Genomic DNA, 19,572 nt, shown 5'->3' with positions numbered 1-19,572 from the left:
GGCAGCCCGGGGTGGGGTGGCTCAGCGGCTCAGCGGTTTAGCGCTGCCTTCAGCCCAGGGTGTGATCCTGGGGACCCCGGATCGAGTCCCACATCGGACTCCCTGCATGGGGCCTGCTTCTCTCTCCACCTGTGTCTCTGCCTCTCTCTCTGTGTCTCTCATGAATAAGTAAATAAAAATTAAAAAAGAATTCCAGCTTTGCAGGTGGAATATTGAGGACAGAAGGGGTTAGGAAGAGGCAAAGCAGTAGCTTGAACTCTCCAGGCTGTCGTGCTGGCTTCGGCAGCACATATGCTAAAATTGAAATCTCCAGGCTGTCCCCCAAGTTCCTGCTGTGAACCAATCTCATCTCAGAATTTCAAACTCAGGGATTTAAAAATGTGTTGAAATCAATTTATAGACTCACCGTGATCACGTAACATGATCAAATCCAACTATGTTTCGTTAGAACAGGCCAGCTAATGACAAGCTGTGATAGTGAAGCTTTGGCACGAGAAAGGTTCAGTGAGAACCCATTTAGGGCATGCTTCCCAACTGTGAATGGGGCTGGAGATACATGAGGAAAAAAACACCTGTAGGCAGTGGCTCTCACGTGTGCTTAAACATCATTAAGGGCACATTATTTTCCATGGGTCAAACAGAACTGTTGACTCTAAAGCCTATAATGGGACATTGTAATGGGAAAAAGTAAACTGAATCCCAGTGTACAGACAATTATAGTAAAAAGCTAAAAAGGCAAGTCCAAGAAAAAAGGAGATTGTCACAGTTGATGAAAAGTACCAGATAAGCCTTCATAATCATACAGACTTCTGTTTTTAAGATGCAACATTTCATTACATTCTCTAGATAAGCCCCTAACACTGATATCTTGAAGGCTTAGGACAAGGTCTCCCTTATAATCTCCTCGAGAAAGGAATTATCAGGAGAGCCAGTTTCCTTAAACCAGAGTCAAGGACACCAAGAGGGAAAGTATGTAAAAAAATAATAGTTGACTGGACTCTGGGAGATAAATGAACTGAATTGCGGGACACTAACTTATGAGACAGCTTCAGTTTTAGAAGAAAATTCTTTCAGCCTCATTAATTAAACAAAATGTACCTATTTAATCTGCACACAAATATATTGTTGAAGTAAAGAGACAGGATAGGAAACATTTAATGCTCAGGGCTCCGAGGCAGAGTTACTGGTAACACCACCCCTGCCTCCAGGGGCCGGGCGCGGCCGCTGAGCGCCTGCCTGCGGCCCAGGCGGTGACCCCGGGTCGCGGGATCGAGTCCCGCCTCGGGTCCCGCGGGGCGCCTGCTGCTCCCTCGGCCTGGTCTCGGCTCCTCTCTGTGTCTCTCGGGAATACAGAAATCTTACAAAACATAGCCCCCCTATTTAAGGGTGAGGTCCGCGGCAGCGGAGGGAGGCTCCCGGGGCACCTGGGGGGCTCTCAGGCCCCGCCACGCCGCACCGCACAGGTGTGCATTTACCCGCAGACGCCCACGCAGGTGCACGCGCCGCCCGGCACCCGGGGCCCTGCAAGCCGCTTCTCCCCGCTGCGCCCGTGGCTCCGGAGACAGTTCCCATCGTCATCATCCTCATTGTGCTGCACAACCAGCAGCTGGCCTCGACCTACCGCTCACTGTGCAAACGCAGGATGGACAAAACTCACCATCTCCCTCGCCAACTCGTTACTATTCTCACGTCAGGAACACGGCTCTCCGCCGCCCCGCCAAGGACAGAAGCCTGGGATCGCTGGAGCTTTCGCCCCCGCCCTCATCTCCCCAGTAGCCTCCGGAAGGGACCTCCCACGGTGAGGAGATCACAGTTGCTCTTACAAGGCCGGTCCCTCCAGCCACTGCAGGAGCAACCTTATCTATTTGAAAATGGAAGATACTTCCAAATTCCCTATAGGAAGAATAATGAATTATTGGGACTAACAATTCCCTTAAAAAATTAACCATCTTCAAGCCATCTACAATCACGTGTACCCGTGACCATCTACAATCATCTACAACCATCTACAATCACCTGTACCCGTGACCAAGGAGAGGACAAGGCTCACATCCCAGCTAACCCATATCCTCCTATTCACAGAACTTGTAAATCTGACTGCCCCAAGGCTTCTTGACAGTTCCAAGGAAGTAATTAGCTCCATCAAAATTCCCTTTCAGCACTTGTGACTTTTAGGAGTTAAGGAACACTATCTGCGCCCCTCAGCAAGCTGTGACTTTGGCTTCTAGCCTCGGGACTCAAAACACATCCAAGCTGTGAGGCGATCTCCTATAATTACACCCTATGCCAGGAGCTACTGCTATACATTACCCTGCATCAAAGGTAGGCAAGAGGACATTACACCAGCAGCTAAGAATGATGGATTCAAGTTGCCAAGTCTCCTAGTGGTTCAGAGATTGACCTAGGAGGGTTGCTTTATTTTCAAACAGTTGAGAATGGGCTGGTTAGACAAGTTGGTTAGAGAGTAAAATTAATCCAGCCACAGCTGTGGGTTTGACCTCTGCATGAATCAGTTAAATCAATGTAAAGAAACCTGTTCCATAAGCCCAGACTTTACTTTCAAACACACAGCCAATTATCCTGCAAATATGTGTGGTTATTCACAAGTAGTATATACATAAACATGAGGATGACAGTACAACTCATCAAACCCATACAAAGAAACAATTTACAGTGTGCAGCTAAAGCTCACTTGGGCCTGCTTGCTCTAGAGACAGACTGCTTTGGTTCAATTCTTTGCCAGACCACTTATTAGCTGGGTAAGATTTTAGGCATGTTATTTAATTCCACCGAGACTCAATTTTTACTAACTTGTAAGTTGGGAGTTATAAAGGTAATAAGTTCACTTAAGAGTGGTGAAATTTCAAAGAGACAATCCATGTAAAGTGCCTGGCAGAGATACAAAGAAGGCACTTAGGGACACCAGGGCGGCTCAGCGGTTGAGTGCCGCCTTTGGCCCGGGGCGTGACCCCATGGTCCTAGGATCAAGTCCCACATCAGGCTCCCTGCATGGAGCCTGCTTCTCCCTCTGCCTGTGTCTCTGCTTCTGTCTCTCTCTCATGAATAAATAAATACAATCTTCAAAAAAAAAAAAAAGGCACTTTAATGTATTAGTTATTAATTAAATTACTGAAATCTATTTTTAAAAATTACTGAAATCTGCATGTTTTTCATTATTAAAATGCTCATTGATAGCTAGAATATATCACTCTTAATTTAGCACATATTTATTTGCATAATTTATTTATTATGGCAATTTGGCCCAGCAGAAATGGCTAGATATTATGGCTATCTGTATAATTTTAAGAAAATAATTAAAATTCTCTGTTCTAAGTGTGCACCGCTGTAACCACATATAATAGGTCAAATTTGCAAGACAGGACAATCGAAATTATAAGATACAATTCCACTTCCACTGCAAGGTCTTATGAGATGTGGATTTTTACTAGGAGCAACTTACTATATAGCTCTAATTACAAGGGCAACTCAAAAGAAAATGAAGACATACCCAGAACCCATAAAAACTACACTTTTAATTTTGATCATCTCATAAAAAAACTTCTGATAAAAAAAAAAAAACTTTTTATTGGGTAGATAAAGTGCATAATCAAAATGGCAATCTAGAAGGTGGTTGGGAACATGAATCTTACACGCTTCAGAAACTATGTGATTCAAACTTTATATTCATATCTTCCTGTGTTATGTCAAAAACATTAAGTGACAAGGTATTAGGACCAATTGTTTTCATGCTATTTCATTATATTACCTCCTTGTAGACTCCAAGATCAATATAACCACATATTGGATGAAATGCTCCAGTTCCACACACATAAATGTGAGTTTTGTTATACGGCTGAAGTACACGGATGAAATTTGCACATTCTGTCTATTGGACATAAACAAATAAAAGCATTAGCACGAAACTCATGTTTTTGAAAGATTATCATTCATACCACCTGTTTCCCGAGTAAATAAATCATCAAGAATAACATCAAAAATGAAAAAGTTTTATGAGACATGCTTAAACATCTGACTTAGCAAAGGAAGCACAACAATCTAGAAACTGTGACTTGAGTGACTGAAGCCTTTTTGAAGTTTTACGGGTGTTGAATGAGTCAGAGTGCTGGAATGCACATCCCTACAGGTATTCGGCGGGACCTAGAGGATGCTGATATTCATACTTTCTTGCAGGACTTACCCAAGAACAAACCCTGTCATGTTCTGATGTTCCCACATTGTCTGTTCCATATAGATCCTACTGCCCACAACACCAACTGTCTCAGCTACACGAATAAAACAAGAACACACTCGTGTATGACCATATATGTAGTCCATTCTTCTTGGATGGAATGGCTTCCACTTTATTCCTATTTTCAATGTTTCAGAGCCTTTAAGATTCAACTTAAATTTGATTTATTGTTTGTTTGAAGAATCTCTTGTTTGTTCTTGCCATATATTTTTTAACACCAAGTCAAATTCTTGAAGGGATTTTTATATTTTTGCTTGCTTTGCATATACTTAGTTCTAAAAATATTTCTTTGCATTATTATTATTATTATAACATATATTATTTCTCCCCTAGTTACTTATAAGTAGTGACTCAATTTTTCAGAGTAGTCATTCCTGTTACTATTTTTTATTTACCTCCCATAAGTAATTCCTTATCTTTACATAATTATTGGAACAATGTTAACCATGGCTTCATGGTTCCTGGACCCCACAACCTCTGAGAAAACACTGGACTGGAAGATTTTATTCTAGATTGACTCTCTCTAGGAGATGGGGAAATGTTCACCAAGAAAGGTATAAACCTATGAAATTACTAGGATTCACAGAAAGTCTAGTTCTTCCCTACCCGAATGGCCATGGGTTCCTCTCCAGTCAGATGTTACCTAATGGGTCACCCTTGCTGGTAGGGTTCTTAGGAAGGAATATATTAAAAAAGAACCCCAAAGACAGAAAAACAGAGCCCTAACTGGCAGGGTGGTTTTTAGAATTAAATACAGCTACCAGAAGGCAGGCAACAACTTAACTAACAGGATTAAGTTAAATAATAGAACATTAATAATTATTTTCTGCCCTGATTTTGATCTAAAATATCAATATCCCAGGGGCTCTTCAGATTTTAGAGAGCAAAGCTACGTCTGCATATGTGTGGTCCAGGGTTCCTAGTCTCTAGGACCTCCCTTGGCCAGCCAGTCTGGCAATTTTGTGTGTCAAGAATTCACAGATCCCGATCCCTGAAATGCGTACATTCTACCACGGAAGAATATTACAACGAACTCAAGGAATCTTCTGCTCTCCGCTTCCCTCTAGGCTGTATGAAAGGACGGGATTATCAGTCCCTCGGGGAGCTGCGCAACTCGAGGGTGCTTCCTGCTTCCTTCTCGGGGAGGCAGACCTGGCACCTTTAACGGGGACAGGCTAGGGCTGCTTGGGCTGTAGGATGGGGGGGCACACCGGAGGTGTGTGAGTCACACGAGGGGCATCCCTCTTACCCTGAATATTTCCACGTTTTGTACATGTTCTCAAGCATTCACTCTATGGAGTCGCTTAGGAAAGGAAGACTTTAAATTCACTGGGACAGTTATCTGGCAAATAGTCTTGTTTAACAAAATCGCATTATGTCACCTTTCCACCTTTCCGTCAAGGTGTCTGATAGAGAGAATGATGTTCTGTTTGCACAAAGGGCTCCGCAGGGACTCGCTTCCGATTCTCTCACATCACGGAGGCCAACTCGGAGGATAGAGGAGCCCACGCGGGCCGCGCTCCCGCTGGCCCCACGAGCAGCGCGCAGCAGCAGGACGAAAGCCGGGGGAGTTTAAAAATGTCCATGGCCCACTAGGTAAACTGCAGTGACAGCTTCGTCACTAGAAAGAGAGGTTTTGGTATTCTCCAGCCTTTATTTTACTCACTCGTGCTCACTGAAGGGACTTCCGCGTTTCTTGCTCCCCCTCCCCCCACCAGGCTGTTCTAGGAGGGTGAGGCCGGGCCAGGCGGCAGCTGCAGGACGCGGGCGGGGCGCTGGGCGGGAGGAGGTCGGGAGGAGGGCGGGAGGAGGTCGGGAGGAGGGCGGGAGGAGGGCGGGAGGAGGGCGGGGCGAGGGCGGGAGGAGGGCGGGGCGCGGGCGGGAGGAGGGCGGGGCACGGGCGGGACGAGGGCGGGACTCGGGCGGGACGCGGGCGGGAGGAGGGCGGGGCGCGGGCGGGAGGAGGGCGGGGCGCGGGTGGGAGGAGGGCGGGGCGCGGGCGGGAGGAGGGCGGGAGGAGGGCGGGGCGCGGGCGGGAGGAGGGCGGGGCGCGGGCAGTCCGCCCCAGCCCCGCTGCCTCCTACGCCCGCTCCTGACACAGCTCAGTTTTCACAAATAGTCATAGAATTTAGAGCGTAATTGTTGTGAACTGAGCACTCGTGTCCTCCAAAATTCATTGATTGAAACCCTAAAGCCCCTGCGGGATGATAATAGGAGGGGGGGCGTAATTAGTCCCCGAGGTAATTAGTCTTAGAAAGAAATCCTGACCCTGGGATTGTCCCGGTGGGATTAGTGCCCTTATGGGGAGAGACAGACCTCCCTCCCCCTCTCTCCTTCTCCCTCCCCCTCCCTCCCTGTCCCTCCCTCTCCGTCCTTCTCCTCCCCTCCCCCCCATGTGAACACACACAGGACGAGGCCACCTGTGAGTGAGGAAGAGGATTTTCATGGGCTGGAACCCAGGGCCTTTGAGCTGCTGTGAGACGCGGCGGCCCGTCGCATCCGCCCCTACTTTCTGGTGTGTTGTGACGGTGGCCCCCGCTGACCACGGCAGCAATCTTAAAATATTCTGAAATTACTATGTGTATAAGGGAATGATACCTCTTCCTCCCAGGTCATAAAGCATGGGGGTCCTCCTGACCAGGGCCTGTGGGAGACTCCACCGGGAGCTCCTGCTCCCCACAGAGGCGCGGCGGGGGCAGCACCCGGCGGGGGGAGCAGGGGAGCAGCGGGGGGAGCAGGGGGGCGGTGGGGGGAAGCACCCGGCGGGGGGGGGGGGTAGCGGGGGAGCAAGGGGGCGGTGGGGGGAAGCACCCGGTGGGGGGAGCGGGGGGCGGTGGGGGGAAGCACCCGGTGGGGGGAAGCACCCGGTGGGGGGAGCAGGGGGGCGGCGGGGGGGCACCCACGGGGGGAGCAGGGGGGCGGCGAGGGGAGTACCCAGCGAGGGCCCTGCGGCCCCAGAACCGCCAGTTCTGCCCGAAGTGCTGGTGGCGAGGTTGGTGGGGGGCGGCCCTTGGAGCCGGGCCAAGGCGCTGGCTGGCGGATGCCGCAAGGGCCACGCACCCGGGCCCCGGACCCCAGAAGAGCAAGTTTGGCTTAAATGGCGGGAGCCACGACTAACTTGATGGAATCCGCTTAGTGACCCGCGTGGCTCGCAATCGCAGTGTCATTTTTCGAGGCGTTGAAAAAGATGACTTTGAGAAGCAGGTTCTCCCTTTCCCTGAAACCTGGCTGACCTGTCGGCTCCCCCACTCCCACAGGCGCGGCTGCCGAGAGCCAACATTTTAGTGAGCGATATGCCCAACCTTGGAAAAATACTGCATTTCTCCTTCCTTCCTTATTCCCCCCACCTACCAAGATTTCCATCCGAAGAAAGAGAGAAAGAGAAAAAAAAATTTTTTAAAGATTTTATTTGACGAGCAGGGGGAGCAGCAGAGGGAGGGGAGAAGCAGAGCGCCTGTCCCGGGGCTCGATCCCAGGACCCCAGGATCATGACCTGAGCAGAAGGCAGACGCTTAACCAACCGCGCCACCTGGGCACTGCCTTTTAAAAAAAAATTTTTTTTTTTAATTTATTTAAGAAGGAAATTTAAAATTTGTATCGACTTTTTAATTCTCTCAAGTAAGATTTCAATATTTTGCCTCACATATACATTTATACACTTACATAATTAAATAAATAAGACAAATATAAGACTGAATTAATACTTGGAAGAAAACGCTAATATATATTGGCATTATTTATTAACCTTTGGAATTTTAGTTTCTTCCTAGATATGTGAAAAAAAAACAAAACAAAACAGAAATATGGTAATTTTAATTCTCTAGACTTATATATAGTGCAATTAAAGCTAATACAGTTTTATATGTATTTCTCATAACTAACTTATAATTGCTGATTTCAATTTATTTAAATTATTTAATTCTCTAGACTTATATATAGTGCAATTAAAGCTAATACAGTTTTATATGTATTTCTCATAACTAACTTATAATTGCTGATTTCAATTTATTCAGGTTATATCCGAAGAGACACTCATGATTTAAGTATCTAGTTTATTTTTAGTTTTGGTATATTTTGCAGAATATAGTGATCATCAAACACTTTTAGTCATCACCACAGACTTGCCACCATGCTACACGTTGGGTTTGTCTAACAGACCTCAGAATGGAATCCAGTCCACAGGGGTGTCCGGGTGGCTCAGGTAAGCGGCCCACTCTTGATTCTGGCCCAGGGCATGAGCTCAGGGTCCTGGGACCAAACCCAGCTTCACCGGCCCAGTGCTCAGTGGGGAGCCTGCTGGAAGATTCTCTCTCCCTCTCCCTCAGCCCCTCCCCTGCCCACAGGCCTCTCTCTCTCTCTAAGATAAAAATAAATCTTACAAAAATCCAGTCTACACAAGTATCTGCTTAGGTCTTGCACTCCCTGAAAATATAATAAGTTGTCCACACTTCAAAATAAATACATGAAAATCCACATATCACATCTCTCTCTTAAAAATTGAAGATATAAAGAAGAAATTTCTACAGAACAAAAACTAGTTGTAGTGGCAAGACAGAGGAAAATATTTTAAGAAAAAAAAGAGGTATGCCTATTTAATATAATACTATTATAATATTATAATATTAATTATTATATTTAATATATTAATATTATAGATTAAAATATAATATTTAAATATTTAAAAGTGTATATATCAATAGAATAACTGGGAAATATTTTTTGTATAAGTTGATCACAAAGTAATACATTTTATACAGATATTTCTTGAAAATATGTATAATAATATGATATAATAACATATATATCTTGATAATCTATAAATAACCAATAAAGAAAAGGCAAACACTAAAATTTAAAAATGAACAAACGATAGGAATATGACATTCCAAAAAATAAGCTGTAATCTTACAACTATATAAAATATTTAGTATTGGGGCTCCTGGGTGGCTCAGGGGTGGAGCGTCTGCCTTCGGCTCAGGGCATGATCCTGGGGTCCTGGGATCGAATCCCACATTGGGCTCCCTGTGGGGAGCCTGCTTCTCCCTCTGCCCGTGTCTCTGCCTCTCTCTGTGTCTCTCATGAATAAATAAATAAAATCTTGTAAAAATACTTTTAAAAATTTAGCATTTATAGTAATGAAAGAATTTCAGGCAAAAATAACTGAAATAATTTTTTGGCAAAGATTAAATACAATTATTTTTCATTTACATATTAGCATTAACTATTAACCATATGTTGTACCCACTATTATCAGCAAGAGTATAGCAGCCTATAGCCTCTCGTGAACACGCACTGCTGGTTAAAGCACAAAAGGCATAAACTTTTGGATGAGTTAATTTTGCAATGTGAATAAAAAAATTTATAGCCTAAAAAAATTATATCCTTTGACCAGTAATTCTACTTAACAAAGATGTTCACAGTATTTACATATAAGATTTTTCATGTGAAGCATCACTTCTAATAGCTAAAAACTGGATATATACCAAACTTCTAACAATAGAGGATTGATGAAATAATATATAAAGGAATGCAGTGTAGCTATTAAAAGTAGTGTTATAAAAAGGAATTTAATGACATGGGAAAATGCTCATGGCAGTTTGCAAAATGAAAAAAAAATGTTTTAAGCGACTATGTATACAATGATTTCATTCTGAAAAATAGTAAATAGATAAGATAGAAGAATAAACATCAAAATGACACCAGCTATCTCTGGGTAATGTTCATGGGGGAGGAGATATTTACAGATGACTTCCATGCAATTTGAAAACTTTCTACAATGAGTACTTTGTTTCACTTTTAGACATTCTTTAAAAAAGAAGAAAGAAAGAATGTAATCATAGAACTTGGGCGATGGAAGATGCTTTGACTCTACGTCATGTCTCCATTGACAAGGTTGTGTGCCTCCGGGGTTAAGATGACAAACACAACCCAAGCTGCCCACATCCTGTCCGCTCTTTCGCCTGGACTGAGCTGTTGACTCCACTCTTTATAGTCAGGATACAGACATTTCTTTAGTGACTTTCTTTTGAATAATATTCTTAGCAGAAACAAAATACTATGAAATAGCTTCCTGGCACTATTTCCTTTCTTTGGACTCAACTGGAAACTGTGGTCAAGGAAGGGGAATAGTTCTCTTTTGTTTCCTCGTCTTCCACTCCCTCCCCACTCCAATTAGCTAACTTTCATTATGGTAAATAATTCACTATTTTTCAGTTATATAGTACCTCTGTGTAAAGGGACAGTCTTTCCAAACACTTGTTAATCCTAAAAACACTCTTGGGAAGTAGGTAAAAATTACTAGAGAGAAGGGAGGAATGAGGGTAATGCCAAAGGTAATAAAAGAGGTCAATAAAACCACACATTTGTCTCAGTTTTCTGTTGGCTAAAATCTATGCAGTGCTGTAAACTGAGGATCTCTGTTATGTGGATATTCTAGAGAGAAGTGATTTGAGGGGTACACTTTTTGGATAAGGTTTTCAGTCCTTATATGTAGGGTTCAGATCTTTATGTATAGATCACAGTGTTGTGTGAGAGCACTGATTATGGAACAAGACTTCTGGACTCAATTGCTGTCTTCACTGTTTACTAGATATGTGATGATATTGGACAAGCCATTTAATTTTTCTGGCCTCAGTCTTCTCATCTACAAAATGAGGCATAATCATAAAATCTAGCATATAATATTGTTACAAGGATTAAATGAGATTATAAAGTATTGGAAGCAGTTCCTGGAACTCAGTAAGTGCTATAAAAGTGTTACCCATTCTTTTTTTTTTTTTCCCATTCTTAATAATTCCAAAATATAATATTTTTAAATGGCAGATTAAAAAGGAGACAAAGAATTGTATTATCCCTACATGATTCAACATCAAACTTTACAGACTGCAGTAAGAAGAGAAGAACTCCCCCTATCTCTAATCCTGGGCTGGCAGTAGGTGTGCTTAAAGGTTCGAGGTGACAAGTAGCTCCCAAACACAAATGAATGGCAAGAGTACGTTCCGAGCACTGGGTCCTTCCTGCATGCTCTAGAATACCACTTCTAGAAAAGTTTACCACCTCTTGCTTTAACTTAATAATAGGGCCAATGAATTACTATATAACTAGAATTAGTGAACATACGGAAAGGAGAACACTGTCACGATTAAAACCTTCACTGATTGTTTGACCTCGGGTGTTTTCCCCTCATCTTCTCCATGGGAACACTGACATTAGTTTAGTGGAGGAAATTTAAGCCACCTTTTCCTACTTGCCTCCTTTTGAAACAGTTAATACTGGCAAAACACAAAATATTAAAGTGTTCATGCTGTTTATAGCATGTTTGTACTGTTATTAAAATAATTTTGAAAGCTCTCAGAACCAGCACAGTCTGCCCACCCCCACAACTACAAGCAAACATGGAGGATGTGCAGACCTGAGCACCTGCTCCCTTGGGTCCTGAACAGGTGAAGAGATGAGGGACACGGAGGAAGAAGGATATCTTTTAGAATAGTTTGATCCTCTTCATTTCAGGTAGAATGACTGTAAAAACGGTCTCCTGCTGCCTTTGATGCTAATACCCCCACTATATTTCTGTTAACATAAATGTACCTGATAACATTTAACATTGAATGAATACAAAATCGGGCATAATCAAGTTTCCTTCTTTCCTTTTGCTTTGATCACTTTGTTTTGTAGTGTCGTCACTATGTATTAAAAGCTCTATGACAGCAGATACGGCATCCTTTCAGACACCTGCGTATGTACACATTGAGGCTCTTAATAAATATTTGTGAAATAAACAAATACCTGAACAAATGGGTGAACAAACTAGCTGTTTCAAATTCTTAGTTTTCTAAACTTCCTCTCAAATATGTCAGGCATCATGTGTCACGTTGCTTTATTTTTATCACATTGATAAAGTGAGAATTTTTGCATCTAATTATGCTTTCCCATAACACACACTTATTTGTTGTTATTAAATATGAAGGCATTGCTGGCTTAATCCCCCCTGGGTTACAGTGTTTACGGCAACATTACAGAATGTTGCAAAAAAAGCCTCAAGATATCCATGGTTTTGGAAAGTTTAGAACCTCTTTTCATCTTCAGATACATTCAGGAAGTGATTTATTTTGCCAAAAAGAAAAAAAAAAAAAAAGCAATTTTCCCTATCACCACAGTGCAAGAAGTCAGGGCAGGACGCAGGGCATCTGGCCTGAGTCAGAGCCCCGGGAGGGGTAGGAGAGGCAGAGAGGGCCGCAGCGCTCTTCCATCCCCACGGGGGATAAAGCAGGCAGCAGGCGGGCTGGGGGGGCGGGGAGCCAGGACAAGGGGGACCACGCGAGAGCAATTCAGACGGAGCCTCCAGGGCAACTAAGTGGGTCGCGTGTTGCTAAGGGTTTTCTCTGGCTCTTACGGCAGCTTAAACCAGCAGTTTATATTAGAGCCCCATTATTTAACTTTTATAACTTATTTCATATAATTACGCTTAAGTGAATTTTAGAGTAAATTATTTCTAGTTCTTATTCCAGAATGTGATGTCATTCATCTTCACCCCATCGTTCTTAGTGTCTCTACAATGCAACACTTGAAATTTTTCTTCTAAATGCTGTAAGTTTAATTTTAATCCAAATTAACTTAAACACCAATTGTATGTTTGTGATGCTGAACTACTCATGATTTTTTGTGCATTTGCAAAATACGGGCATATAAGTGAAAAATATGCAATACTATAAGTATTTTTCTGATGACTTATTTTTTGATATTTCAAGTGTTTTTCTGACATTTGTGTGAAGAAAATAAGAATATCCAGAATTAACAGTTTAGAAAGTCTTGTATTTCTAAATTTCTGAGAATAATGGCATTCCTTTTGGCAAGATAGAAATATTTTATATTTTCTTGATCTTGACACAGAATGTTAATGCAGCCTTAAAAATAATACACCAATGCTGTTAATTCAATAAAAACCAATATTGACTATCATATCAGTACCAATTTAACAAAGATATTTTTAAAGTCTCATACTTACATTGGCATCTTTCCCAGCTAATTTGCATAATTCCACTCGTTCCTTTGCAGCAGGCCAATAAATCTGTAAAACATTTCAGTGTGTCAGAATCTGAATATCTAAAACACTCTACCATTCTAATTAGGAAAATGAGTGCATGAAATTGAAGAGTGGATATCAAATCAAGTTCAAAGCATGTTGTAAGAATTTTGAGATTTAAATATTTTCCAAAGTCACCCTAAAAAGGTTTCTAAGAAAAAGCTATAGAACCATCCATTTGTATATTTTGATCTAGTTTCTTTTTAAATGTATTTAATAAGAGATAAATTATGTTGAGAAGGCCACAAATTCTTATTGTGATGTCAACAGAATGTCAGAAGAGCATTTGCTTAAGTAAGAGATTCTATTTACGCTGTTTTTCTGTGCTTACTCAGAGTGCTGAAGCATATATAAACGTGTGCAGGGAAGTGTGTGACAAAGCACTTTGTTACAAGCATAAGTTAACACTCCGAGTCAAAGATCAGTGTGGATTTGCTGGCAAATTTAACATGTATGGAGCTCAGATGCATCTGTCGCTTAAACATTTTTTATGTATTATCTTATTTGAATCTCACAATGACCCAGTGAGATGGCTATACTAACTCTCTCCATTCTCACATCAGAAAACTCATTCATACGGCCATTAAGTAACATGTCAAGGGCCCCGAACACAGTCACCAGCAAAGCCAAAATATGATGCAAAGTCGGTCTGAAGTACGGGGGTCTCAATCACCACATAATAATTATTATTTGGGCAAATGATTAAGGATAAAGGCAGCAAATCCCTCGGGTGGTAGCTTTTACTCATGCTTTAACTGTCTGGAATTTATCACACAGGTTTTCTTTTGTTTTTAACAAAGTTTAGCACTTCTGTCAAGAAGGTTTTGCAAAATAAGGTTCAAACAGCTACTTTACTCCATTAGCTTAAAGGGAGAAATGCTCTCTACTAAGCTACAGGCAAGAAGAAACAGGAAGAGCAAACTTGGAGTTGCTCATAATATATGTTCCAAGAGTTCCTGACAAACTTTGATGTTTCTCACCAATGTTAGCAGAAAAATGCCTTAATAGGTGAGGAAAAAGGGAAATATCCTGAGGGAATGCACTGGAAGAGACTTGTTAAACCTGGAAATCTCAAATGACTTAGAAGTTACAAAATTTTAGAGTTTCATGTTTCTGGGTAAAGAAGAATAGAGAATACCACTCACATTCCCTTACTAGACACATTTGATAAAATTACTGAGATTTTTAAATGAAGCAATGTTGTTCATTTAGAGCACACTTTAATAGGCTGCAAATTATAATCCAAAGGTGTGCCTAGGCAGGGTGGCACAGCCAGAGCAGACTCAGGTGATGTGGTTCACAGTAAAGGACTAAAGACACTACTTATTAAAACATGGTTTAAATGGCAATTATATTTTCACACAATTTTGAAAATTAGCCAGCCATAAAATATGAAGGGACCACAGCAATAAAAAATTGTATAGCTGGATCTTAGCAGTTAGTTATTAGGTAAAAAGTATAGTTTCCAAAACTACAAACAGAATGATCTCTTCAGAATAATGTTAAAAACAGCTAAAATAAAAGAGGCACTTTAAAGGTATATGTGCAGATGGAATAAAGGAGCAAAAAGCCGAACAAGACTGATGAATACAGGATTCAGAACCATGGGTGCCCCAGACTGGAAAAAAAGACTTAGGTGGCTCAGTGGTTGAGCATCTGCCTTGGGCTCAGGGCGTGACCCCAGGGTCCCGGGACGGAGTCCCACGTTGGGCTCCCTGCATGGAGCCTGCTTCTCCCTCTGCCTGTGTCTCTGCCTCTCTGTGTGTGTCTCCCTCATGAATAAATTAATAAAATCTTAAAAAAAAAATAGAAGGCTTAAATTGTAGTAAGAAGCAGCCATTTACCAGATCTTAGTTTCTGTTCTGGATGATGCCTTTTCAGGTATTTGAATGCATAATTTAAAACAACTGAGTAATACAGATTAATAAATAAATTAATCAAAATGGGCCATGCATAGGGTGATCAACAATAGTCAATCATCAACCCAAAATCATGCGGCCCTAAATAAATGAATGAATGAAGAATAAACACAGAACACCATAGCTGGCAAGAAATTTTAGTTTCTTCCAGTTGTTTTTTAATTGTTTGTTTGTTTGCTTATTTTTAACCGCTAGTAGCAAAAACACTGAAGCCAGTGTTCTTTTTCTCTCATAAAAATATCATCTTGATTTCATGGTAGCTTTGCTTCTGATTTGGGCTCATGAGCTCAAGGCACCTTCTCTTAAGACATTTTTTTCCTAGATGATTCATTTTTATTTTTTATTTTTAATTGTGGTAAAATGGACATAACAAAATTTATCATCTTAGTCATATTTACAGTTCGATATTGTCAAATATATTCACTTTGTGCAACCAATTTTCAGAATTCTTTCATCTTGCAAAACTATAACTCTATACTTGCTGATTCTGAATATTATAGTGATTTTACAAAGGACAACTTTGTATCCTTGGACTGAAAATAAGGGGTATGCAGAATACATATCCATGATCTGTCAATGGGTTTAACCTTTAGCTTGTTTTATTTGGTTTCTAGTCTAGATTAATATTTCTTTGAGTCTTTTCAATACATCAGACACCATTCTGTTTTTCATGATGGTAAATTTAATTTCATTTTATTTCTGAAATCCATTTCAGAAATAAATTTAGAAAAATAGCTATAGATATCTGTTCTGATCTAAATATCTTATTGGTATAAATTCTATTTTAAAAAAAAGAAAAAGAAAAAAAAGAAAAGGAAAATACGGAATTCTTCTACATTAAGTAAATAAGATTTAAAGAGGAGAAGGATTATCAAAGGATGTTTTCACCCAACCAGCCTATTGGGTGATGACTTAAAGTGAATCATGAGATAAATGTTTCTAAAACTGATTATGAATACATTTGTTGAGGCTTCAGAAGGACGGTGTTATTTAAAGAGGGAGTCGGGGAAGCAATCCTTATGTCTTCTTTGAAATCTAAATGAAAGTTCCAAAGTTAGCACAGAATACGTATTGTTCTTTAATTATTTGTTTATTACACACATAATTACAAAGGGCCCTCGGTCTGCCGGGCGAGGTGTGGCAGTAAGTCAGGAAGATAGTTCTGCAACAGAGAAGGTAACTGCATTTCTCCAGGAGACACAGGTGAGCAGAGAGCTCCGAGGATCCAGCCACCGCACCCCGGGAGCACTAAAGGCCCGCGAGGGGCCCACCAAGATACAGGGCCCAACTTTTGAGCCATTGTTTTCAATTACTTGCTCCGAACAGTCTCGACTCTAATTTTTTCTTAAGGACTTAACACTAAAATAGTAATTACAGATTCCTTCCTTCTCTTTGCAAAGGAATACAAATCTCTAAAAGATGTTTTAATGGTTTGTTGTACATTTTCAGCTATTAATTATAAGTCATATAATTGTAAATTGAATTGATTGTAAGTCACATAATTGAAAATTGAAATGTGTCATCCTAGGTAACGAAGCAATAAAACTAAAATTATAAGCATCAGAGAATCAGGTTTTTGATTAGTGGGTAAATGTTCTACAAAGATACCCAAGCACTGAGAATTTGTTGAGCTCCAGAAACCAATTTTAATAAATCTTCTAATCTCTGTTTATAGCAGGTATTTGTTCCCAAAATGTTATCTCACTTTTCACCATTTACCTTCAATCCCATAATGTCTAGACCCGTTAAAAACAGAAATTATCCTTTAATCATTATTTTTGCACAGTAATTCTAAGATAGTATCACAAAGATAATTTTACTTCTTAAGATAACATAAGCCTTAAAAATAAAGATTCATTAAAATTATATATTGGCTTATTTTGACACAATGCTGTCAAGAATTTAGGAATCACAAATAGAATTACCTTAATAACAACAACCTAGGAGATATCTGATTATCTTCCAGACTCAAAACATTTACTTTAAAGGGGGAAAAAAGAATCTTTGTAGTTGTGCCAATATTTAAAAGCTATCATTTTAATCATGAGTTATAGTGGGATTTTCTTTTACTTACCACCTAGTCATTAGAATAAAGGGCCTTCTAAAAATATTCCTTTTAATTCTATGTTGGTAAAGAATTTAAAGAAGCAAAATTTCACTTAATTCAATCTAAAAATATAATAAAGCAAAGCAATAAGTAAAAACAACACCAACAAAACCCATGTACTTGCATGGGGTTGGCAGATATATATTCAAGTAATATTTTTGTTCTTCAATAATCTTCTGAAGTGGCATATTTGACATATATATCAAATCTCTGTATCTATATAAAAGTCTTCCATCATTTCCATGTTTTTCCAGTCAAATTGTGTGCACACATGTGTGCATATATGTGGGTACATGTGCAGGGTGTGCACACCAGTGCATATATGTGTGTACGTGTGCAGGGTATGCATGTGGGTGACATATGTGTGGGTGTCACACATGTCATGCGTAGAGTGTGTGCGTACTTGTGTGCATATATGTGGGTGTGTGCACAGGGTGTGTGCACATGGGTGCATATATGTGCATGTAGCATACATGTGTGTGTTTGTAGGTGGATAGAGAGAGAGACAGATGCACACAGAGATACATCTAGAGAGAGATATTAACTCTGACTGATTATAGAACAACATATTTCATAAATATTCCCAAGTTTCAGCATAGTCTACCCGAAAGCCCAAGAAGTACCTGAGATCCTCAGAATATTTCAGCCTAGTCACTACACTTAGAAATACAATGTCCACAAAATCCATTTTGGTCATTAGGTAATGTGAGCAGATTTGAAGCAGTGCATTAACATTCTCATTACTTCTGAATTTATTGGCAATAGAATGTCACACGTTTTCTTGCACTTCAGACTGTGGTACGTGCAGTGTCACGCTCTCTTAAAAGCTGCATGAGCAGGACAACAAGACACACACTCCTAAAGTTGATGCGGCTGTACGACTCCCTTGGAAAGTTACTGTGGATATTTTTCTTTCACTTATCAAAAAAAGACACACCAGAGGCAGAGATGCTACTTGCATAATTGCCATATTAAGTGTCCTGAAATAGTCCCATGGGACACTAGTTCTTAACTAACACTGTAGGACATACCGAAACCAGGCTGTAAGGTTTCATTTTGGTGGGAAGTAGTCTTTGGAACCTTGGTGCTTAGTACAAAGGATCTCAAATATGTACAAAGCTTAGAGCTGCTCTCTCTACCCGTATGGAGGACAGACATCAGAAATCAAATATATGTTCTCTGTGGATCCTGATGAACCCGAGAATTTCTCTCAACATAATTATTCAGGGTGTAATTACTAATTGAAACACTACTAAATAATTTGGGGTTGAAAATTAATTTTGAGTGCTAATCTTGTTGATCAAGTTAATGACAGAAAACTACTCTGAGAAACGAGTAAATTTATAAAATTTCTCCACTTGGAAGTGACAATTTATTGGTTGAGGTTTCAAAACAAGTGCATCTGATAAGTCAGTCTCCATGTCCTATAATTTACTGATTCAACTACTATAATTATGTTGCTTCCATAATATTTCACAGTTGAAACAGAACATTTCCAAAGGATTCATTTGTGTAAATTACACCTGGGAGGATCAAATATTAACATCTAAAAAAATATATATGTAGTGCTCACTTTGGCAGCAGATTTACTAAATGGAATGATACACAAAAGATTAGCATGGTACCTTTGCAAAGATGGCACATAAATTCAATCCTTATTACTACCTTTTTAAAGATTTTTATTTATTTATTTGAGAGAGAGATCAAGGGTGAGAGACATGAGCTGGGGGAGGAACGGAGGGTCAAGCTGACTCCCTGCTCAGCGGGGAGCTCAACGTGGAATTCAATCTCAGGACCCCAAGATCATGACCTGAGCCAAAGTCAGACACTTAACTGACTGAGCTATCCAGGTGCCCATTCATATTGTTTTTTAAAAAAGAGAATAAAAATATATACATGTATATGTATTTTTTTCTTTCAGAGTATAGATTCCCAGTATCATAAGAGATCACTCTAAAAAATGAATATTGTCCTCAGTGTCACTGTACATATATGCTCAGCTATTATAGTTTTATTTTAAACATATTTTAAAAGAGATATAATACTGATTTCCTTATGAAAGTATAATGGGAGCTGTATATGCATTTTAAAATACAACGTATGATCTGATTATCTTTTTTTTTTAATTTTTATTTATTTATGATAGTCACAGAGAGAGAGAGAGAGAGAGAGAGAGAGGCAGAGACACAGGCAGACGGAGAAGCAGGCTCCATGC

The 19,572-nt window shown here is 40.5% G+C and overlaps 1 protein-coding gene and 1 non-coding gene across 8 annotated transcripts in view; one reads left to right on the top strand and one right to left on the bottom strand.

Annotated features, from left to right (window-relative positions):
• The window catches only part of SEMA3D (semaphorin 3D), a 210,745-nt gene that overhangs the window by 83,755 nt on the left and 107,418 nt on the right, over positions 1-19,572 (bottom strand). For 6 of the 7 annotated variants that reach the window (XM_072791319.1, XM_072791321.1, XM_072791320.1 and 3 more), the window contains exons 4-5: positions 13,254-13,316; positions 3,767-3,886 (exon numbers count right to left, since the gene is read on the bottom strand). In XM_072791319.1, coding sequence (XP_072647420.1) covers positions 3,767-3,886; positions 13,254-13,316 — 183 coding nt within the window. Of the gene's footprint in view, positions 1-1,657; positions 1,779-3,766; positions 3,887-13,253; positions 13,317-19,572 lie in introns of those variants that run through there. The other variant, XM_072791322.1, reaches the window with a different exon arrangement.
• Positions 18,923-19,027, top strand: LOC140613695 (U6 spliceosomal RNA). The gene has a single exon (XR_012014583.1). It is a non-coding gene; the product is annotated as a U6 spliceosomal RNA (small nuclear RNA).

This window comes from Canis lupus, chromosome 21 (genome assembly GCF_048164855.1).
Source record: "Canis lupus baileyi chromosome 21, mCanLup2.hap1, whole genome shotgun sequence".
NCBI lineage: Eukaryota > Metazoa > Chordata > Mammalia > Carnivora > Canidae > Canis > Canis lupus.
Note: the sequence above shows the minus strand (reverse complement) of the source record. Positions and strands in the feature narration are given on the sequence as shown.